Raw genomic sequence first — 20626 nt, 5'->3', positions numbered from 1 at the left:
CTGAACATCTCCCACTCAGAGGAAAGACATTTAAGAACCACCCAAGTCTCTCCAATTTTATTATAGGATATGCTGGGGACAGGGGAGGGCAGTGGCAGGGGGGTGATGAGGGCAGCTGGGGGCCCTCCCCCATCTGCTCATGGCTGCTTTGGCATCTGATGCAGGAGCAGAAAGTCCAAGCAATCAGTGCCTTGCAGGGGACAAGGATGACTCAATGTGGAGCTAGCCCTCCTGGACCAGCGTGAGGGGAAGAGCCTGCTGGGTGGGGAGGCTGGGTCTCTGCTGACACTGGGTGGCTCATGGCAGGAGCTACTGCCACCCAATGCCTGGAAGCACTGAGCCGGGCATAGGTGCCCTCCCTGCCTGGAAGAGGCACAGAAGCACTGCCTCCCTGACGGTCACAACTTGGCTGAGCTTGCTGGCTCATGTCCCGTTTGGGCTGGAGATCAGAGGGGAATGTTACGTCCTGGTTCCAAAGGCTTTCTTTCTCACCTCAGTGAAAACAGGCAGTGCAGAGGTGGGGTGTGGTGCAAAACAAAAACTCCAAAATCAAGACACAAGCTGAATCTCAAGGCTACCACTGAGTGACCTTGGGTAAGTCACTTCACCGCCCTGAGATTTAGTTTCTTCATCTGCAAAATGGGGACACTTAATATCCACCTCACAGGCTTCCCGTGAGGCTTAAATCAGAAAATACTTGTAATCCTAACGGAGTGCCTCAGGAAGAGAAGGCTCAGCGTGGACACTCCAGTGGCACGCAGGGCCACTCAGCAGACGGGAGGCCTGGGAGTGTGTCTCGGGAAACATCTGCCTTCCTTCCTCTCCCTGGTTTAAGGGCGAGCCCCGGTGGGGTGAGGGCGGGAGCAGGCTCGGCTCCAAGCTTTACTGAAAACCCAAGCAGCTATCATGGGCCTGCATGGAGGACAAGGACAGAGCTGGGTGTACGTGGACCCTCTGAGAACTGTTTTTTAAAAAATCAAGGGGAGAACAGAAAGAGGACTATTTCTTCCCATAGATGCAACTGCAAAGACATCAAGCTGGACCCATCTAGGATTTCAGATCCAGCCATCATGGGGCTGCTGCTGGGGGAAGCCATTGTCCCTTCTTTCTCCTCAGCCCTAGGGTTACCGAAAATACCAAAAACTGTGAGAAAGTTCACATAAAAACACTTTTCTGCATGTATAAAAAAGAGACTGGCTGTAGTCAGTGGCTTGGGGCCTAAGATTGGCCAACGAGGGACAACAGCCACTCAGTGGTTGACAGGCTGGTCTGGGGTCCCTGACAGCTGGGACAGCTCTAGCTCTGGGGTGGCTGCATTCTTTGGCTCGGCTACACTTCTGTGGGGTTGAAGTCTGAGGGGCTGGAAGCATTATGGGGGCACTGGCTCTAGCAGTCCTACTGTGACCCTGTGTAGGGCTGGCAGTGGGGGTGCTGTGGCCTTGAGCCTCAGGTAGCCCTCAGCAGACCCCATGCTAAGGGCAGAAGCCTATGTCACAACAAAGCTCCCGGACAGCCAGCCTCCACAAATCCTGACATAGCTTCTGGGGTCCCATCACAGGTCAGACTGAGTGTTCTGGGGAGCTAAGGTCTGGGGCACAGTATGATTGCCCCTTCTGAAGAAGGGTTCTTCCCAGAGCCCCCAGAAGATTATCTCAAGCTGAGGCCGACCCCACGGGGACAGCAGGCGGGTGAGGGCAGCCAAGGCCAGGAAGAAGTTTCCAGACAAATAATACGTCTCTGATACCCCCTCACCCTTAGGGCTTGATTTTTTTTTGGTAGGGGGTGAAAGTAAGGAGAGAGGGGTGACCCTGTCTTCCTAGCACCCACTCCTCCCTATTCTCTACTCTGCAAGGACCCTGACTATGTGCCTGAGTGTGTGAGGCCCACAGAGATGACCCCAGGCCCCATTTTGGGTGTCAGAAGCAGCTTCTAGAGCCATGTAGGTAGTAGTAAAGGGCCAATGGTGGCAGCTAGAGCTGGGGTTCACCCGTCCAGTCAGCCCTGGCACCTCCTGGTCTACCCCATCACTGAGGCAAAGCTAGGGTGGCCACGCTTCATAGACCTCCAACCCCACAGGCAGCTTGGGAGTGGTGGGGGCGGGGGGAGCCTGAAGTCTGCAATGGTGAGGATCGCCCTGCATCTGGGGTCCCAGGCCTGGAGGCCTTCCCTCCCCACTCCCTCACCCCGCCTGGCTCCTCACAGCCCAGCTGGCACGCTAGGGCTGGAGGAGGGGCAGGCCCCGCCGAAGGCCCTCCTTCAGGAACTGCATGTAGGTGGCTGTAGATGGGTCTTCGAAGGTGGACGAGAAGCTGAAGACCTTTTCCACGTCCTCAGGCTTCATGGAGGTGATGTCCAGGAAGTAGTTGGCGTTGATGTGGTGGACCTGAGGGAAGGGCTGGCTGAGGAGGGCAGGCCCCGGGCTCAGCCTGGGCGCCCGCTTTCCTCTGCTTCCAGTTTGCTCAGGCTCACTGGAGAGAAGCAGCCACTCTCAGGGCTTGACTGTCCCGCTCTGAGGCGGATGGCAGATGGGCAGGACTCCCTGAGGCCTTCACAGCACCTGCCTGGGGCCAGGCTGGACCCCTCTTGCCTCTTTTCACACTGGGCCCCCTCCTCCACACCTTGTCCACTAGGTGGCAGCCGGACACCTTCCCCTCAGCCTCACCACAGGACCCGCTTCTCTGTTCCTGCGACCCTGGACGTCCACAACCACCCCTGTCAAAATGCCCACCCATATGTGGGCCTCCTTCCCATCTGCCTCTCACTCCAGCTAGTGAGCTCCTTAAGGTCAGGTGCCCCGTGAACAGCAGAGCGAACAAACAAATCAGTAAGTGAGCGGGAAAATGCACACCAGGCCCCAGCAGGGCTGCCCACCCAGCTTCGTGACCCCAGGGCCCCGCCTGGCCTAGCTCCGCCTGGTGAGCTCCCGCGGATGAGTGCGCGCTGGCTCCCAGCACCACCGGGCCCACTCCCGTCACTGTAAGCCCCGGACAGCAGACGCCTCCAGACAGCGGTACCCTCTTCCAGGCCAGCCCCAGATCCCGCCCTAGTGTTGCTCCCCACCTTGAGAGGCTGGGGGAGAGGGCCCCTCTCCTGCAGCCTCAGTCCCCACTAACCATCCCTTGGGACTTAAAAGGATAAAGGGCAGCTTTGATCATAACAGGAGATTCTGAGGTGCACAGGTGGGCTTGGTTTCAAAACTAGCTTTACTTCTTAACTGCAACTTTTGCCAAGTTTCTGGACCTTTCTGAGCCTCAGTTTTGTTGTTTGTGATCATCTACCACCCAAAGTTGTTGTGAGAATCTAACAGGAGGACATGTGTAAGTCACTGTAAGGTACAGGGACAGGTAGGGTCTGGAAGCTTGGCTTATCCTGGGGTCTCCCCTGGTCCTCACTGCCTGGCACAGGCCTGGCCCCTCCCTCCTCCTGTCCCAGGGCTGTCCCAGAGATCCAAGGTGACTCCCTTCCAGGCCAGGTTCCTGACCACTCTGCTGCTAGGCTGTGCCCACTGCTGCCTGGTCCCCAAAGTGTGGTTGAGGTCCTCTGTCTTGCAGAAGTGTTCTGACACCTGCGTTAGGCAGGCAGAGTGGACATCACAATTCCTATTACAGAAGGGGGTAACCACGGTTCCGGGGGGCTAAGAAACCAGGCAGGAAGTAGTGGAGCCAGACCCGAAGCCTGAGGAGGTCTGCAAGCTCATGCCCCATACTCGCTGCTTCCTCTGCCCCACAAGGCCTGGCCTGGGCTGGGTACAGGTGGTGGGGTTGCCTACCACAGTGCCATTGGGCAGGCAGATCATCATCTCCACGGGGAAGCTGTACTTCTCCAGGTGCAGGCCAGCCAGCTTCTGATGGGAGGGGTTCTCCTGGTTGTTCTATGGGGACAGTTGGGCACATTCCTGATGGCTCAGCCCTCAACATTGTCCCAGGGACTCCCACAGGGCTGTTCTCACCCACCTGCCACTCACCTGCAGGTCCTCCAGCTCCCTCACCAGGGACCAGGTGCTGATGAAGCTCTCGTTGAGGAGGGCAAGAATGGGCGGACTTTCCAGGACGGTCTCCCGGAGAGTCCGCCCTGAACCTGTTTAGAGAGGGACAAAGCCAGAAAACTGAGGCATCTGCACATGTCTTACTGGGTTTTCTATTGGAGATAAACCTTACAGACTATAGAATGGTCTCTGCATCCAGGTGAAATAACATATTCAAAGAGCCTGCCCCAGAGTAGGTGCTGAATAAATGGTAGCTGTAATTAATATCAATAACATACTGCATTCTGGGCTGAGATTTGAGATGGGGGAGGGGATATCTACCTGGCCTAAAGACTTGGAGACGGTGCTTATCCACTAAATTCTGTGCCTCAGGGCCTTTGCACAGATTGCCACCTAAAACACTCTTTCTCCTGTCTGTGGACAAACTCCTACTCACCCTTTAAAGTCTCAGCTAAAATGTCACTTTCTCTAAGAAGTCTTTCCTAACTCTGCCCAGCCCCCACCTCAGTTATATGCTCCTGTGTCACTCTGGACCTTACCTGTGTAACACTCACCATGCTTGTATTTATCCATTCAATGTCTGACCTCTGCACACACTGTGTGCTCCCTGAGGACAGGGACCACTTCTGACCTCTTCATGGCAAAATTCCTGGCACCCACCATATGGCTTGGTTCAGGAGGTGCCCAGGATGTATACTGATTGGCTGGACAAGGTCAGGGACATTGTTTTACTTATTTGAACCCACTGTCATACACCCAAAGAACTTTGTGCCCAGCAGGTCTTCAGTGAACTTTCTTGATAAGTGAACACATACCCAGCCTGTGACACTATTTATCTCACTGTGTGTAGCACTTTACAGAACACGGGCATTTTCACATCCATTTCACAACTCTGGGAAGGAAGTATGCTACCCCTCTTTTATTGTTGAGAAAAACGGAGGCTCAAGGAGGGGAAGTCCATTGGCCAAGGTCTCCATGCTGCAAATGGCTGAGCAGGGCTCTTTCTTCTGTGTCCAGTAGCTTCCTCTGAGCTCAGCACAAAACACCCAAGCCCTCCCTCCCAGCTCCTGCCCTGGGTAGCCCCCGACCCCACCTGCTCCAGCAGGAGAGTCCACTGGTCTCACGGCCTCCTGCATCCCAGGAAGTGTGGAGTCTCCCGCATCCTCCCCTCAGACTGGCAGGGGCTCCCTCACCTCAGCAGGACTGGTCGTCCAGGGCCCCCCACAGCAGGATTGAGTGCACCAGCTTGTTCGTGGCCTTGGCTTGGTTGAAGGCCTCGGTGAATGGCAGGTAGGTGACCTGGAGCCAAGCCGAGACAGAGAGAAGCTACTTTGTGCAGCCAGACTCCTGCTCAGAGGCTGTGTCTGTGAGTGCGCCCGTGTGCACCTGCGTGCAGGAGTGCTGCTGAGCCAGGGGATGCCTCCTCCCACTTCTGATGGCAAAGAGAGGCTCCACTGGCACCGGCTGGGCCTGCACGGAGGCAGCTCCTCGTACCCAGCTCAGCACTCTGCGTCCACCTGCTGTGCCCCTGACCCTGGCCCCATGGAGCCTGACCCTGGCTCTCACACCCGCCTGGACTCACCTTCTTGAAGGGGTACATGGCCACCTCCAGGCGCTGGGCAGCTTCCTCCCAGTTCAGCTCCTGCTGCCAATTGATCTCTTCAAACACAAACTGGAGGGGCTCCCCTGAGGGCAGGTGGCTGTCAATCATGTTGCCATCCTCGTCCAGGATCACAGAGGGCACTGAGGGGCCTGTGGCCTCCAGCTCCATCTGGGCCGGAAGTCAGTGAGGGATGTTTCAGAGATGGGAAAGGATCCTTAAGGGGCCCTAGGGGACCCTCAAGGACTCCCTCCACTCATTGCAGAGGTGGGGAGACTGAAGCCCAGGGAAGGGCAGCCTGATCAAGGCTATGCAGTGAGTCCAGGACAGAGCCAGTGCCCAGCCAGGGCTCCTTCCACTGCATGAAGCCATCTGAGGGCCCAAGGCAGACGCTGGACTCTGTGTGTGCAGGAACTGGTGGTGTCCTAGAATCCTCCTTTGGCCTCAGCCTCCCAAGCTCTGTCCTTTACCCCAGAATGCCTGAGGCTCCTAGCCAGCTGGGCCCTCCCTGCAGCCAGGTTGAGAGGCCCTGTGGCAGGGCCCTGCAGCTGAGCCCTGCCTCCCTCCACGGGTGGGGACAGCCTGGGCACTCACCTGGGGTATGTAGCCAATGTCCACCTCCATGCTGCTGCTCTCACTGGCTCCGTACAGCCACTCCATGTCCACATTCAGAGACCTGGGGATGGGTGAAAGGACGGCCGGGGCAGAACACCACCGTCACCAAGGCCCATTAACCACATGTCAGACTGTATCTCGCTGACAGTACTACAGCTGATCCCATTTTACAGATGGGGACACTGAAGCTTGGCGCAGTGAGCCCGAGGGCCCAGAGCTGCTGGGATTTAACTGCAGGGGCTGAGTCGTTTCCTCTCCTTGGGCTGCCCATCCTAAGGCCCTGCAACCATACCACCCTCCACTGGCCCGGCCCTTTACACGTCACATCCATGTCTCATGTTCTGCCCATGAGCCTTCCAGACAGAGTGATCATTAGTGCCTTCCCCATGGCACAGAGAGGGCAGGGGTAAAAACCTGAAAACCTGGTACCTCCCTGCACGACTACTCCCTCTCCAGCAGGTCTGGCCCGATCATGTGCCATCTGAAGATCTGCCACATGGGGGCGCCCCAGGACTGACAACCAACTGCACTGGGCAGAGAGCTGGGTGCCCTGGGAGGGGCTCAGCAGTCCCTGGGGCCTGGTCCTAAGACACAGGCCCAGAAACAGCTGGTCCTGGGACTAGTCGTTTGCCCCTCTCCGGTCTCTTCCAGTCCAGGACCCCCACTTCCAACCCTGCGCTGGAGGCCCGTGTGCCCTGGACTGGGCCAGGGGCAACACAGGTGCTTGCTTGCTGAGGTCAGAGGGCAGGAACACTCATCCTTCTTCCTCACTGTCCCGTGGCCTGGGAAGCTCCCTCCCTCTGGGAGCTGAGAAGCCACTCCTGCCCCTGGAGGCTGCCTTCTCTTCCCAGGCTGCCCTGACTATCTGCTCACTGCTGTCATGAGCCAGCCTCCCACCTGCCAGAGGAGGAAACTAAATCTTGGAGGCCAGGACACAGCCACACAGTCCACCAGGGCATGGCTGAGACTTGACTACGAGCTTCCTGGCTCCCAGCCCAGGTCTTGTCCTTATACTGAGTCACTCAGACCCACCAAGTGGCCACTGGCTATCAGGAAGGACTCTGGACAGACTTGAAACCACGGCCTCACGCTTCCCAGACAAGAGGCTGACCCTGAGACGAGAAGCTGACAGGCAGGCTCCAGCTTCGGGGAGGGTCTATTGACACTGTACTGGGTCCCTGGCAGAGTGGGTGGGCCAGACCCACGTAGCACCTGGGACATGCTGTCAGATGATGGAATGACGCCCCTCAGCCCACCACAGGCTGCCTCCTCCTGGGTCAGCTCGAGGTCCCTCCCAAGGGAAGTGGCTCTGGGGAGTGAAGGAGGGGCAGGGACTGAGGGTGCCTCTGGGCCCCTGCATCTGAGTTCCTGAGGCCGGGAGGTGGGGTGGCAAATGCGGCAAGGGGCCAGGCTAGGCCAGGGACAGGGCCAAGGGTCCCCCACCTGTGGTTGGGCACGAAGAGCCGGAAGTCGCGGACGTGCGTGGCGTCTTTGGAGAGGATGATGTGGCCGGTGAACTGGCCGGGCGAGAACCAGAAGGGGAAGTCAGGCGGTTCGCTGAGCTGGAACTCGGCGTGGATCCTGGCGGGAAGGAGCCTGGCTGGCAGCGGCCCCTGCTGAGCTGGAGCCTCCCCTCCCACTCCTGCCCCAGAGCCTGGGGCCTGTTGGCCAGACTTGTGCAGAGGAGAGGGCTGGGCAGGAGGGGAAGGAGAATGCGTGGGGAGGGGGAGGACGCCAGGCCTTCCAGCTGCTGCCCACCTCAGGGCCCAGGACACGTGTTGCCTTCTCTGGAAGCCTCACTGGCTCTGTCTGCGCTCTCACAGCCTCTGAAGGTGTGTGTGCCCCGGTGCCATGGCTCTTATACACCCCCCACCTCTGTACGGATGGCAATCACGGCCACCAGCCTCATGCTACACAGGCTCCACACCTCCTGTCCTCCTCCGAGGAAGTCCCCACCGCTATGACCCACAGGCTGAGAGCCAAGGCTGCTCACCAGAGACCGTGGGGTGGGAGGTGGTAGAGCAGGGGGCTTCCCGTCAGCCCCTGCCCTCCCGCGCTGCTCCCTTCCCAACTGCCCTGCAGTCTTAGGCCCGGGGTGGTGGTGGTGGTGGGGGGGGTACGGGCCACAAGGTCCACCCACCTGAACAGCACAGTGTAGTAAAAGTCGCTGATGGCGGTCAGGCAGGCGACGGCCCCCTGGGGGGCAAAGCGGGTCTTCACAAAGGGCCGAGGGTGGAACATGCTCAGGAGCCGGTGGATGATGACCTGGGGGGAGGTCGGTAGAGACCCCACACTGGCCTGCTGGGCCCTGCTGGACCCTGCTCCCCACGTGACTGTCAGCTCTGGGCCTGCAGGCTCAGCACACAGGCTGGGGGTTGGTCCACAGGGAGGCAGTTGGGCAGGTGGGGCACCCGGCGCCGGGGGTCCGCGCGTGCAGACAGGGAGCGGCCGCGCCCCTCACCATCGACGGCACTCACTTCTTTGCCCTTGGGTGGCGGTGGGTAGAAGCGGTTGTTGGACAAGTAGCCGGTGAAGACACTCAGCTCGCCGGGGATGATCCACCAGGGCTCGCCCAGCTCCGCGCGGCCCGGAGGCGGGAGGAAGGGCCGGAAGTGGCGGGCAGCAAACACTGCGCTCGGAGAGGCTGCAGCCGTCCAGTTACGGAGGCCAGTCAAGGCCAGGCGGGAGACCTGGAGCAGGGGAGCTGAGGCTCTGGGGCACTGAGAAACCCGCCGCTGGGGTTCCCTGTTCCATGTATGAGTGGAGGCCTCCCCAGAGCCCTGAGCTACACACAGGCCAAGGGAGCAGAGGGTTGGTGAGGCTTCTGCGCAGGTGATGCCACCAGCCCGGCACCGGCCTGCCAGAGCTGAGGCTCCTCTCACCCTCCCGGGCCAGCCTGACGGGCTGTGGCGCTGTGGCCCCTTCAGGCCCAGCCCAGGCCAAAGCAGCTTGCTCAGGGCAGGGGAGTTGAGGGGGCTGGGGGGCCACCCTGGACTGGAGCAGGGGGCTCTGTGCTGGGGTTCTGCCTCTTCTGTCCCTCACGGAGCCCCAGTCAGATGGCCCCAGTCCTCACAGGGTCCTGCCTCCCTCCTCTGCACAAGCTGGTGACCCTGAGTGCCACAGCCCTCCCTAGTGGCCCCAGCTCCCACCGCCCAGCCTTGCTCTCTGTTCCCAAATGCTCTCTGCACGTCACCTCCCTGCGGCTGATATCCCACTGATGAGGTCAGTGGGTTTGGAGCTACGCCTGAGGACAGGGATGGTAATTACTTTTTGGGTGAAATCCCTTTGACTTTTAGGGTCAAGAGCAGCATGAGCCCACAGAGAAGGGAAGGAAGGCCAGCCCCTGAGAGCACTCGGCCTCTGGTATAGCCCGCACCATGCTGGCTGGCACCCCAGACAAATGGGCATCCCTCAGCCATTTCCTCAGCAGGAACCATCATTTCTGTCTGATGAGCTGATGGGCAGGAGAGAATGAGGCTCAGAGACTGCATAGGCCTGTCTGCACACCCACCTGGAGCATGGAGGGGGAACCCTGGGGCAGGCAGGTCCTCTGGGAAAAGCTCCACCTTCTGGGCTGCAGGCAGGAGTCCCACTGAGGCAGCAGTCAGCCACCATGACGGTGAAGGCCTGGTACCCCTCAGGGGCACTCAGCCACCAGGGAGCTGCCCCAGCCTGATGGCAGCAGGTTCCCTCTCCCTTCCCCATCGCCACAGCGTGGGAGGGAAGAGGTGCGGAGAGCTCTCCCCCAGAGGGATCTAATAGGCAGGGCTGGCTGTACAGGGCCAGGCAGGGTCTACCCACCTGCCAGGTCCTGACGCCAGGCTGGCCTGCCCCTGCAGGAGAGCTGCCCACAAAGGGGGCCAGGGCTGGGGGCACTGCTCCTGACCCAGCTCCCTTATAAGTGTAGGTATGCCCCCCAAACCTGCTGCGCCCTCTTCTCACTGCTCTGCGGGGGACTCCTATGTAGGACAGCTTCAAACACCACTCCGGGTCCATCACTGCCAGACCCACCTCCACCCAGACCTTTCTGTGGGAGGCCAAACCACTTATGGGACTCTCCCCCTGCATATCATCCAGACTCACTTCATTCCCTCCTCTAGTCCCCAGGGGGGCACAATGGCCCACCACGTACCTGGTCACCAGCCAGAGTCTGAGTCACCCCTTCCGGCCTTCACGCCCATCAGCAGCCACGCCCTTTCTGCCTTGCCTCTGGACTGTATTTCCTCTCCATCATCCCTGCCACCTCCTCCTCCCTCCTGAGAACTGGTCTTGCCTCCCATTTCTCCCCAGCTGCCAGCCTGGGAAGCATTGAACTGATGAGGGAACAGTTCTATTTCAGAACCTGCTAAGGTAATTTGCTACTGCAGGACGGAAGCCAAAGTCAGGCAGCTGGGACCTGCTGCAGTCCGGCAACTTCCCTTCCAGCCCCTCTGACCTGGATGCCCCTCCCATGTCCCATGTGTCCAGGGTCCAGCCACACCAGCTCCCTGACCTTGGTGGGCCGGCCTGGCATGTTCTGCCTTTGTTCATGTTGAAGTGACATTTCAGTTGAGATGTAAAGGCTCAGTGGGCTGGGCAAAGAGAAAAAGTTGTTCCTGATGAGGGAACAGCATATGAGAAGGCACACAGCCGGAAGAAAGGCCTGATGTCTGGAGTGGTTGGAATATAGAAAGCCGAGAGGGGACAGCAGGCGAGAGGGGAGGGGAGGCAGGCAGGATCTGGGGATGCCTAGGTGATGGGCTTGACACCTTGTCCACAGGGCCTGGGGCCAGGGCAGGGCCAGTTAGGATAGCCTTTGTCATGTACCTTCCCTACCCCATGACCTCCTGTCAGGGGCCAAACCTCAGGTCTGGTTCACTAGAGTTCAACAGAGCACCTGCCAGGTGCCAGGGGCCTGGGGATGCACAAATATGTGAGTCACAAGCCTTGCCCTCAAGAATTTCATAGTCTGAGGGAAAAGACTGACCTGCAGAAAATAATGTGTGTACGTGAAGTGGCTGCATCCACACAGTCTCTGGTGCACTTGCGGTTCCTCCAAGATCTTTCCTATCCCTGCCACCAGCTAGCTAAGTCCTCCTCCTCCTCCTCCTGCAGTTTGTCAGATGTCACTCCCTCCAGGAAGCCAAACCTGATCCCCCAGCTGGGTTAGAGGCTCACACCTCTCCCTCCAGACTGAGTGCTTGGACTGCAGGGACAGTGCCGCCGCACCCCATCTGGACCCCAGGGGCTGGCGCGGAGGGCAGTGATGAAGGAAGGAAGGTGAGCACAGGCCCATTCTTGGGTGGTGAGTGCCTACAGATGATCCTGCAGTCCACTCCCCCCCGGTGGGGGGCTCCCCTGCCCTTCCCGCAAACTTACCCCCAGGAACCCTTCTTTGCTCTTGGTCATGGACTCCGGGAGCAGAGGCTGGAATCGGGCTTCTATGTTGAGCGTCTCCTCACTAGGGTCAGGGGGCAGCTCCTCCTCCTCGCTGGCTGCAGGGATTGACCCTATGAGACAGGAGTGCTGGGGAGGTCCTGCCCTTAGGCTGCAGGGCCTCACCTCTCTCAGGAAGTCCACACCTTCAACGCTGGCAGATGAAGGGAGCCAGGCTGGGAGCTGGGTTCCTAGTTAATTACCAAGTAACAACCTATATTGTCACTTTTAGTTTCATAGTAGCCCTGTTGAGGTAGATTGGCAAAAATAACATTATTGCCAATTCCATTTTACAGATGAGAAAGTAGAGGCTCAGATCCCTGAAGTCACTTCCCCAAGGTCACATAGCTCAGTAGTGGGGAAGTCAGGATTCAAACCCAGGCTTGTTTTACTCTAAACACACAGTCACCCATGACCCTCTTCTGGGGGCATTAAGATCTCAGAGCCTTAGTTTCCTGAAAGGCTCAGGAAGCAGATGACCTGGGTTCAAATCCCAGCCCCACCCCTCATCAGCTGTGTGATGGTTGCCCAGCGGCTTATGAGAATTAAATGAGATAATTCTCATAGTGTTAGCACAGGCCTGGTACAGAGCAAGCCCATAATAAGCCTTAGCTGTTACTGTTACTGGAGGTTTCAGGGCCAGGGAGCCACAGAGCTGGGCCTCAAGCCTATTTCTGCCGACTCCCCCAGTGCGCTTCCCACCAGGCCAGGCTGCTGCAGTCTCACTGTCCCCCTTCCCTCTGTGTCCAGCCCAGTCTGAGATACCTTGGAGATGGGCCCACCAGAGGCGGCACCGGGCAGGAGCTGTCCCTCTCAGCAGCTGGATCCCCAGCACCAAAGAGGGAAGCTACTGTCTGGGCCTTGGAGAGGACACACCAGCCTGGGCAGCAACGGCCTAGCTCCCTGTCAAGGTCAGCTCTGTTTCCTGGATGATTTCAGGCAAACCAGCCCGTCTGGCTTTCCTATGTGAGAAATAGAGACCATGCTGCCATGCATGTCCCTGTCACAGGGATTCATGAAGAAACCGACACTGCTTGGAGAGGCACTCGGTGAATGAAAGCAAGCAACACAATCCAGCCATCTTTGGTGCCATAGGGCACTGGGTCAGAAGGGAGGAGACCCCTTCTCCCTGATTTTCTGGATGGCCTGTTTCCCCATCCATATAAGGAAAGACTGGACTGGCCATTGCTGCATTTGACTTCTCAGATTGCTTCCTGCTCAGAGTTCTACCAAGTCTGTGATCTTCCAAGTATGGAGGGCATCGTGATGAAGGCTTGAAGGAGCAATGAAGCCCATTTCAAAAGGGGTGACTAACAGAAGAGTAGCAATCCTGACCACCTAGGAAAGGACAAATCAGGGGTGGGTCTTGGGCTGAATGCTTCCCCAGGGCAGGTCTGTGGTACAGAGAACCTGCCTTGGCATTGCTGAGGACTGACAGACTGAATGGGTGCATTCGAAGCAATTCTTACCCAGGAATCATCAGAATCATCCAGAATGCCTTCTTAAACTACAGATGCCCAGAACCCTCCTCACATCTCCTGAGTCAGAATCTTCAGAAGCTACAATCAGGAAACTATCCTTTTAATTAGCATCCTCCACAAGCTCCAGATGCAAACGTCTCTTCTAGAGAATCACCGCTGTTTTTGTACCTGTAAGCCAATGCAGCGAAACGTGCCAAACAGCGATCTGGAAACCTCGGAGGAGGGGAGCAACAGGAATGTGTACGGTTATCAGTGTGCCTAGCTTATTCAATTATTTTACTGTAATCACAGCTAATTATTACTAATAATGCCCAGCATGTTATGGCACTTTGACATTTTTCATAAAAAGTTTTATTTCCTGACTTATAAGTAACATTTACTCATTATGGACTATTTGTAAAACTTTTAAGGCAGAAAATGAAACATCCTCATAAGTGTATCCAGCGAGACAGTTTGCCTCTATTGTTTGCTTAGATTTGGTGTTTGGGGTTTCATTTTCTTCTTTTCTTTCCAAAACGCGTTCCAGTTTCACACTCACAATAGCCTAGGAGGTGATGGAGGGAGGGATTACTTCCCCCGACAGAGAAAAAGATTTACATGAAAAAAATCAATAGTGCCGCTAAGCCCAGCAAGCTCGGCCAATGTCATTATGAGGGGACTCTCACTCTCTGACCAGAAAAAAGGCCAAGGAGGCGGCTGTGTGGATGCTCAGAGAAGAGTGTGCAAAGTTAGCGGTCAAAGCAAATCCACACGGGGCTGACCTGTTTACCTGCCCATCTGCTTTCACGACAGAACTGACAGTCACCAAGAGACACAGACACATCCCCTCCAGCAAACTCATATTTTTCATCTGAGCCTCCTCTGCCAGTGATCACAGGCCCCCAGGCCAGCAAGTGGCTGACCTATCTCGCTCATCCCGAGACACAGAACGCCCATCATACTGCCTTGGTGTTACTCAACCCCAGAGCCTTGCCTCTCTTGCCTTTCCCATCTACTGACCTAGTTACACCAGGCAATTTGGATAACAGGTAGGAACCTAGTATCCTAAATTTAGGAAATGTCACAAGAATTTGGAGGAAAATGGACACAGGTTGGGTGGAGGTGGGACGGTAAGAGAAGCATTTGATAAGTTACTAGGTTTCAGCCCCTCATCTTTATATATATAAAAAACCCCAAATCACTGCTTACAACTAGGCAAAAATGGAAGCAAGAGTGGGATGAGAACCTGATAGCACCTACGCAGAGCTGAATGTTTAGTAATAAGTCATAGGTCCTGCCTGCTGAATAGCCCAGTCCCCTTCCTATTTGGCCCTGTCCCCATTTTCACCCTCTTTTTTTCACCAGTTGTCACCTGGTCACCTGGCAAATGTCCTCTCAAATCCTCAAAGGGTGTGGGACCTGGAGCCAGTGGCCCCAGTTCTAATACTGGCCCTGCACCTTTCTAGCCTGGGCAAGTCAGTGAGCCGTCCTGTGCCTCTACCCCCGCCTGTCCCCATCTTCCTCAGTCCCCCTCCTGTTTAGCCCTGTCCCCATTTCACCTTCTTTTTTTTCACCAGTTGTCCTCTCCTGATCCTCTCCCCACTGTCCCAGAACTTCCCAGTACCCCCTCTGGATCCCCTGGGCCCCAGGTTCACTGCAAGTGGCCCACTGTCCAAGTCACCCATCCGGACTGGACCTTTCCAGTCCGTCCCAGTCCTGCCTCACACGGGGCCTGTGTTTTCACTGCTCCCAAACTACAACCACGAGGATCAGGACAGGGCATTGGGAAGGTTAAAAAGCTAACCCATGGTGTGCTTACAGTGACACTTGGCCCTGAGAAAGCATCAGGAAAGGTAACAAGCATTCCCATGTGGAGGACAGGCCGAGGCCGGACTGAGGCAGTTCACCCACACCCCCAGCTAGAAAGTGTCAGTGTGGGGAGGCCCAGGGCTGCCAGGCTGCACAGTGTTCCCCCTACTCCACGTGGTCTCCTGCTCAGAGAGACACAGAGGCCAAGAAGCTGAGGCGGGTGCCTTGGGCTCCTCCTCCCCAGTCCTGGCCGCTCCTGGTACCTGTCAGCTTCTCAGCGATGGGCTTGAACTCCTCAGGGCTGATGTACATATCCTGGTCAGTGTCCAAGGAGGAAAAGAGAAAGAGGCCTTCTGTCCCCAGGGCCTTTAGTGCTGACTCCTGCTTGGGAGGAAGGGGCCACACTGAGCACCAGCTGGATACACAAACTGGTATCCCAGCAGCTCCCATCACCATCTTCCTGAGTTCTCACGACACGTCCCAGTCCATCTATCCAAGTACCATCTCTGCACCGGCCCAGAGCCCAGTTCACTTCCTGTGCCTCCTGGTCCCTGCTTCACTCTGCCTTCAGCCACTGTCCGCTCTACCCCCGCCTGTCCCCATCTTCCCCAGTCCCCCTCCTGTTTGTCCCTGTCCCCATTTCACCCTCTTTTTTTCAGCAGTTGTCCTCTCCTGATCCTCTCCCCACTGTCCCAGAACTCCCCAGTACCCCCTCCGGATCCCCTGGGCCCCAGGTTCACTGCAAGTGGCCCACTGTCCAAGTCACCCATCCGGACTGGACCTTTCCAGTCCGTCCCAGTCCTGCCTCACATGGGGCCCGTGTTCTCACCGCTCCATCAGCCCTGCCAAGTCTGCCCCATCCCTGGTCCCCCCATCCCCTCCCTTTCCTGCGGCCCTTCCCGCCGCCCGGTCGGCTCAGCTCAAGCCCTTTCGGGCGGGCGGACCTCCCATCCCGCCCCCCAACCCTGCGCGGACCGTCCCTCCCCGAGCCCGGCCGCCCCGGAGCCCAGGCCCCCGCGGGCCCTGCGCCCGCGCCCTCCCCACCGGGCCGGACCTGCCGCGCGGCCGCCTGGGCCTCGGCATAGCGGACGTAGGCCCGGGCAGAGGCGGCGGCGGCGGCGGCGGCCAGGAGGGCTCCGAGCAGCGCCAGGGCGCGGCGGGGCGCGTGCGGCGGCGCGGCGGGGCCGGGGCCGGGGCTGAGCGGTCGGCGCTCGCCCGGCCGGGCCCGGCCCATGGCGGCGGCCGCGCTGCGGTTCCCGGGCGATAGGGGCGCGGACTAGTGGGGCCGGACGGCGGGGGCGGAGCTCGCAGGGGCCCAGGCGCGGGGCGGGGCGGGGCGGAGGCGGGGCGGCCTCGGGCGGAGGGGCGGGGTCTTGCCGAGGCACAGGCGGCGGGGGCGGGGCAAGGCGGCGGGGCGGGGCGGGGGCCGGTACCGGCTGCCGGGCGTTTGGTGGCGGCCGCGCGCGTACCGCGGAGTCGGCTGCGGTGCACCAGGCAGCGAGGGGCTGCCAGGCCTCCCTGCGGCCCCTGCTTCCCTCAGGGCCCTTCCCTCTTGCCATTTCTGCGCTTCCTTCCCGCACTTCAGGTTCCTAAGTCGACCCTGGCCGCTGCTCCCATCCTGCCTGGCGGAGCCCGAGCAGTCGCAGGCCGAGGACCGGGAGACCGACGGGGCTGGGCGGGCGGGCGGCTCACAAGCCCTCAAGCTCAGGGGGAGGGGCCCACGGGCCACCAGGCCTCATGTCCACTGTTGGCAGATTTGAGGGAGGCCAGAAGAGGGCAGTGACCATCCTCCAGCGGTCCAGAGTACCTCACCCTCCACCCTTATCCCGCCTGCCTTCTAAAATGTCTTCGGTTATCTAGAAAAACAAATTACAAAGAAAGTCCAACTCTTATTTCACTCCCCCCATGGTCCAACTGAAAGGCCACCTATGCAGATTCGCCAGGCGTAAGAACTACTTTTGCAGACCACACACGGGTGGTGCAGAGCTGAAGCCCTCACTGGCCTGTGCCCAAAGTTCCTCACCCACAAGGTGCTAAAAGACGCCCTCCCTGTGGATTGTGGTGAGGAGAAAATACCCTGTGGCAGGGCTGGCAGCCCCTTGCTGTGAGGTAAGGCCAGGCTGTGACTTACCAGCTGTCCTGTCTTCTGCTGGCCCTGGCTGGGCCACAGGAGTGATTTTTCAGGACAATAGCGCTTGGTGTACTCCGAGGAGGACATTGAGAATAGAGGCGGGTAGAGTTTGAGGGAATATTTTTGTGTCTGTCACGTCTCCAGGAACCTTGGTTCTGCAGGGGCTCTCTTCTGTTGTATTAAGGGTGCCAGGAGCCCAGAGAATGGCCCTGTCTGCACTTTCCCAGGAGAGGGCAGCAGCTGCAGAGTCTAGATGGGAACCCTGAGCCCAGGGGGTAGTGGCCCCATCCTCGGAGATCACTGTCAACCGCAGGACCTGTGCATCTGGCAGGTCCCGATGTTGGAGGGATTTAAGAGTCACTGAGCATGGTAGATGCTGGGCTTGAAGTAGGATGCTTCATGCTGTCTCATTTTGTTCTCAAGCCACCCAGTGAGGTGAGAATGGTTTGCTGTGTCTTTAAGGAACCTGAGCTCAAGTTACCCAGGTCTGAGTCCAAATCTCCTGCCATGCTCTCTCCCAGGGGATGGCCCAGCTGACTGATTGGAGGCAGGGGCTTGCCTCTACCGCTTCTGTCCTTCATTGGCAACCAGCCATGACAGCACCGGGCAGGCGCCTTCCCAGTGCCCAGGCAGGACTGGCACATGGTGGGCACTCCAGGGTCTTTTGGATGAATGGCTCCCAGGGAACAAGAGTTGTGGGCCCTGAAACAGCCCTTGTGCTCTGGCCCCGCATCTTCAGAGGGACCCACCGAAGGCCAGACATCTGGTGTTGGCTTCGAAGGCTTCCAGCTGTGCCACTTCCAACTCATTACCGCTGATGTTTGGGGACACCCTGTGTACGACAGATGCTGTTAGAAAACCAAATTCCGTTCTATCAGGAAGCAAAACTAACAGAGCACAAAGCAGGTTAGGAGGGGAAGATTGATGAGCCAAGGCCCCTGGAAAATAAATGAGGTTTTTCTTTGCTGGATTACTTTTATTTATTATCACTTGCTTTTTGTTAAAGACACAGACGCCCCCTGGTCTCTATGGCCCAGGGCTGGAGAGATGGGGCCCAAGGGAGTGGGTTTATGAGACTTGATTCAGGTCAGTGAGCCTCTGGGAAAAGGATCAGTCTTTGGACCCAGGTCTGGGGAGACAGCTCTGGACCTTGGAAGTGGAGGATGGTTGGGTGTCCCATGGACAGGCACCCTTCCCAGGAGGGCTTGCCTCCAAACCAAGGAGCAGGGCAGGGCAAGGCCTTGGGAGGCTGGGCCAGCAGGGCCGTTCTGGCCAGGGGCAGCCTTGCAGCAGCTCTTTTGCACCTTGTTTCTGGCCCCTGAGTGGGCAGGGGAGCATGAAACTCAGTGGCATGTCCATGTCATTGTGAGGATTTAGTCCAGCAGATTTCAGCAGGGCGTGCTGCAGGGGAGTGTGAAGGGGGAGGAGGCAGCCAGGCAGGAAAGACAGGCTGAAAGAAACCTGAAGAAGGCAGTGGGCTAAGCAGGAAAGGTTGGCGAGAGAGGGTGGCACGTCTTCATCAAGAATCTTGCAGTCTGTGGCAGCAAGTTTCATTTTGATATGATGGGGACCATGGAAAGGTTTTAAGCAGGGGAGTGACATGTGATTTGTTTTTGAAAAGACCATTCTACTAGCCAAAAAGGAGAAATGACCCGAATGTCCACTGATGAATGGGTAAAGAAAATGGGGTATACCCATACATCAGATGTTACTGGCAAGAGAAAGGAGTGAAGCACAGCTACCTGCTACAGCATGGACAGACCCCCAAAGCATCCTACTGAATGGGAGAAGCCAGACGCAAAGACCACACACTGTATGACTCCTGGCCTGTGCGGGACCCTCCATGGAACGTTGTTCCTGGTTGGAATTACCCTTAGGGGAGGGGGTGAAGGTGGACAGAAAATTATGTTTCAGACCCAGAACTCACTGACTTTGTACTTGCCACAAATCCAGAAGTTTCCAAAGGGAAGAGAGACGAAGGCCCTGGATCCTGCAAACAGCCTCAGCTCTGCGTGTTCTAGTGAAGATGCTGTTCCATCTTAGGAAACAGCTTCAAGGTCTTGCAAGCGCAGCTGGGCCTGCTTGAAAGGAGCAAGGGAGGCCGAGGGGAGCGGCAGCTGCAGGAGCAAGGCCTACACAAAGGCTCTGGGGCCTTGTTCTCTCCCAGGCTCCTCAGGACTGAGCAGAGGCAGGAACACGGGGCAGAGGGCACTGGGTTCTTGCCGCACTCAGGAGGGGCACCAGCTTTAGAAGCTTCTGCTTAGGAACCCAAGAATAGTTTCCCAGTGAGAAAGATGTAAGGGGAAAAAAGAATTTGTAGGCCTGAAACTTGAAAAAATGTAAAATGGGTCATTTTACGCCCCTGCTTTAACCTCTTCCTAGCTTCTTGCTGTTCTCAGATGAAAATCAAACTCTTACTGGCCCTCAAAGGCCCAGCAGGATAGGCCAGCTCACTGCCTTCCCATCTCTCAGATGCACCAACACTTTCTACCTCTGAGCCTCTGTACTTGCTGTTCCCTTTGCCTGAAATGTGCTGTCACATCTGTCAGCCCCCGGGGGCCACCCCTGACTGCCCCATCTCCAGTGCCCTCCCCGAGTGACTCTCATCTGTCCCCCTCTGTGGCCTCCCAAGCACTCACCTCTGTCTGCACTCACCTTAGTGATGTGTTTGCATTTCTGTCCCCACCTCCCACCCTGTCACTCACCTGAGGTCCCCATGAGGACAGAAACCTTGTCTGTCTTGTTGACAGCTGCAGTTTCAGCACCTAGCCCATTGGTGGGCGAAGATAATTAATGGCTACTTGTTGAATTACAAAGCTTGGGGGGTTCCAGGATGGTGGCCTGGGCAGCAGCCCCATAACCCAACCTCAAGGACTTGCTGGATGGAGAAAAGCAACAGACAGGCTGGTGGGGAATGGGCTATTACACATGTGGGGTGCCTGCTCAGAAGAGGGATGGAGGCTGGGACCCTAGACAGGGCCCACGCTCCAATCACCGCCAGGGTGCTGGGAACCAGGTGCAAAGGGACCTGGACACTAGACATCCAGGGAATCGGTGCCTGGAGGGGAAGATGGCCCATGCAGGTCCTCTGATGCACCACACAGTTGAGGCCGGAGGAATATAGAGGAGAGAGACCAGAAGTTTTGCTCTGGCTGCAGGGTGGCCTTGGAGATCATCAAGTGTATCTGTTCTCCTACTTTGGCCTTGTCAGGATTACCTGAGGGTTTGTTTAAAACACAGACCTCCCCTTACCACCCCCACACCACCCAGAGCTGGTAATTCAATGGGTCCAGAATGAGACCTGAGAATATGCATGTCTAATAAGTTTCCAGCTGCTGGTGCTGCAACCTGGGCTCCACACTCTGAGAATTCCTGATCTAATGACTGTCCTAAGTCACTCTGGGCCAAAGCAGAGCCTCCTACCCCAGGTCTCAGGTGAGCCCCCACAGGAATGATGACTGGTAGTGAGGGGCTCCTGAGGGTCAGGGCGGGATGGCCTGGGTATCTCTCCCAGAGGGACCACCACGGTCCTTGCCTGCAAGGTTGGTCAGTACATCCAAAGGCTTAGGAGAGGGAGGGAAGGTGAGGTGTGTGCGCTTGGGTGGATGTGC

The 20626-nt window shown here is 57.6% G+C and overlaps 1 protein-coding gene across 1 annotated transcript; it reads right to left on the bottom strand.

The window, feature by feature from the left end:
• Positions 1-41: 41 nt before the first annotated feature.
• On the bottom strand, positions 42-16145 carry SELENON (selenoprotein N). Its single transcript, XM_036914789.2, has 12 exons — positions 15939-16145; positions 15148-15265; positions 11559-11689; positions 8678-8890; positions 8341-8465; positions 7644-7781; positions 6180-6261; positions 5568-5756; positions 5179-5284; positions 3965-4077; positions 3770-3871; positions 42-2383 (listed from the first exon to the last, which is right to left on the bottom strand). Exons 1-12 carry the CDS (start codon positions 16116-16118, stop codon positions 2216-2218), a joined length of 1665 nt encoding a protein of 554 aa, XP_036770684.2. The 5' UTR covers positions 16119-16145; the 3' UTR covers positions 42-2215.
• Positions 16146-20626: the final 4481 nt, after the last annotated feature.

Source organism: Manis pentadactyla, chromosome 4 (genome assembly GCF_030020395.1).
Source record: "Manis pentadactyla isolate mManPen7 chromosome 4, mManPen7.hap1, whole genome shotgun sequence".
Taxonomy (NCBI): Eukaryota; Metazoa; Chordata; class Mammalia; order Pholidota; family Manidae; genus Manis; species Manis pentadactyla.
Note: the sequence above shows the minus strand (reverse complement) of the source record. Positions and strands in the feature narration are given on the sequence as shown.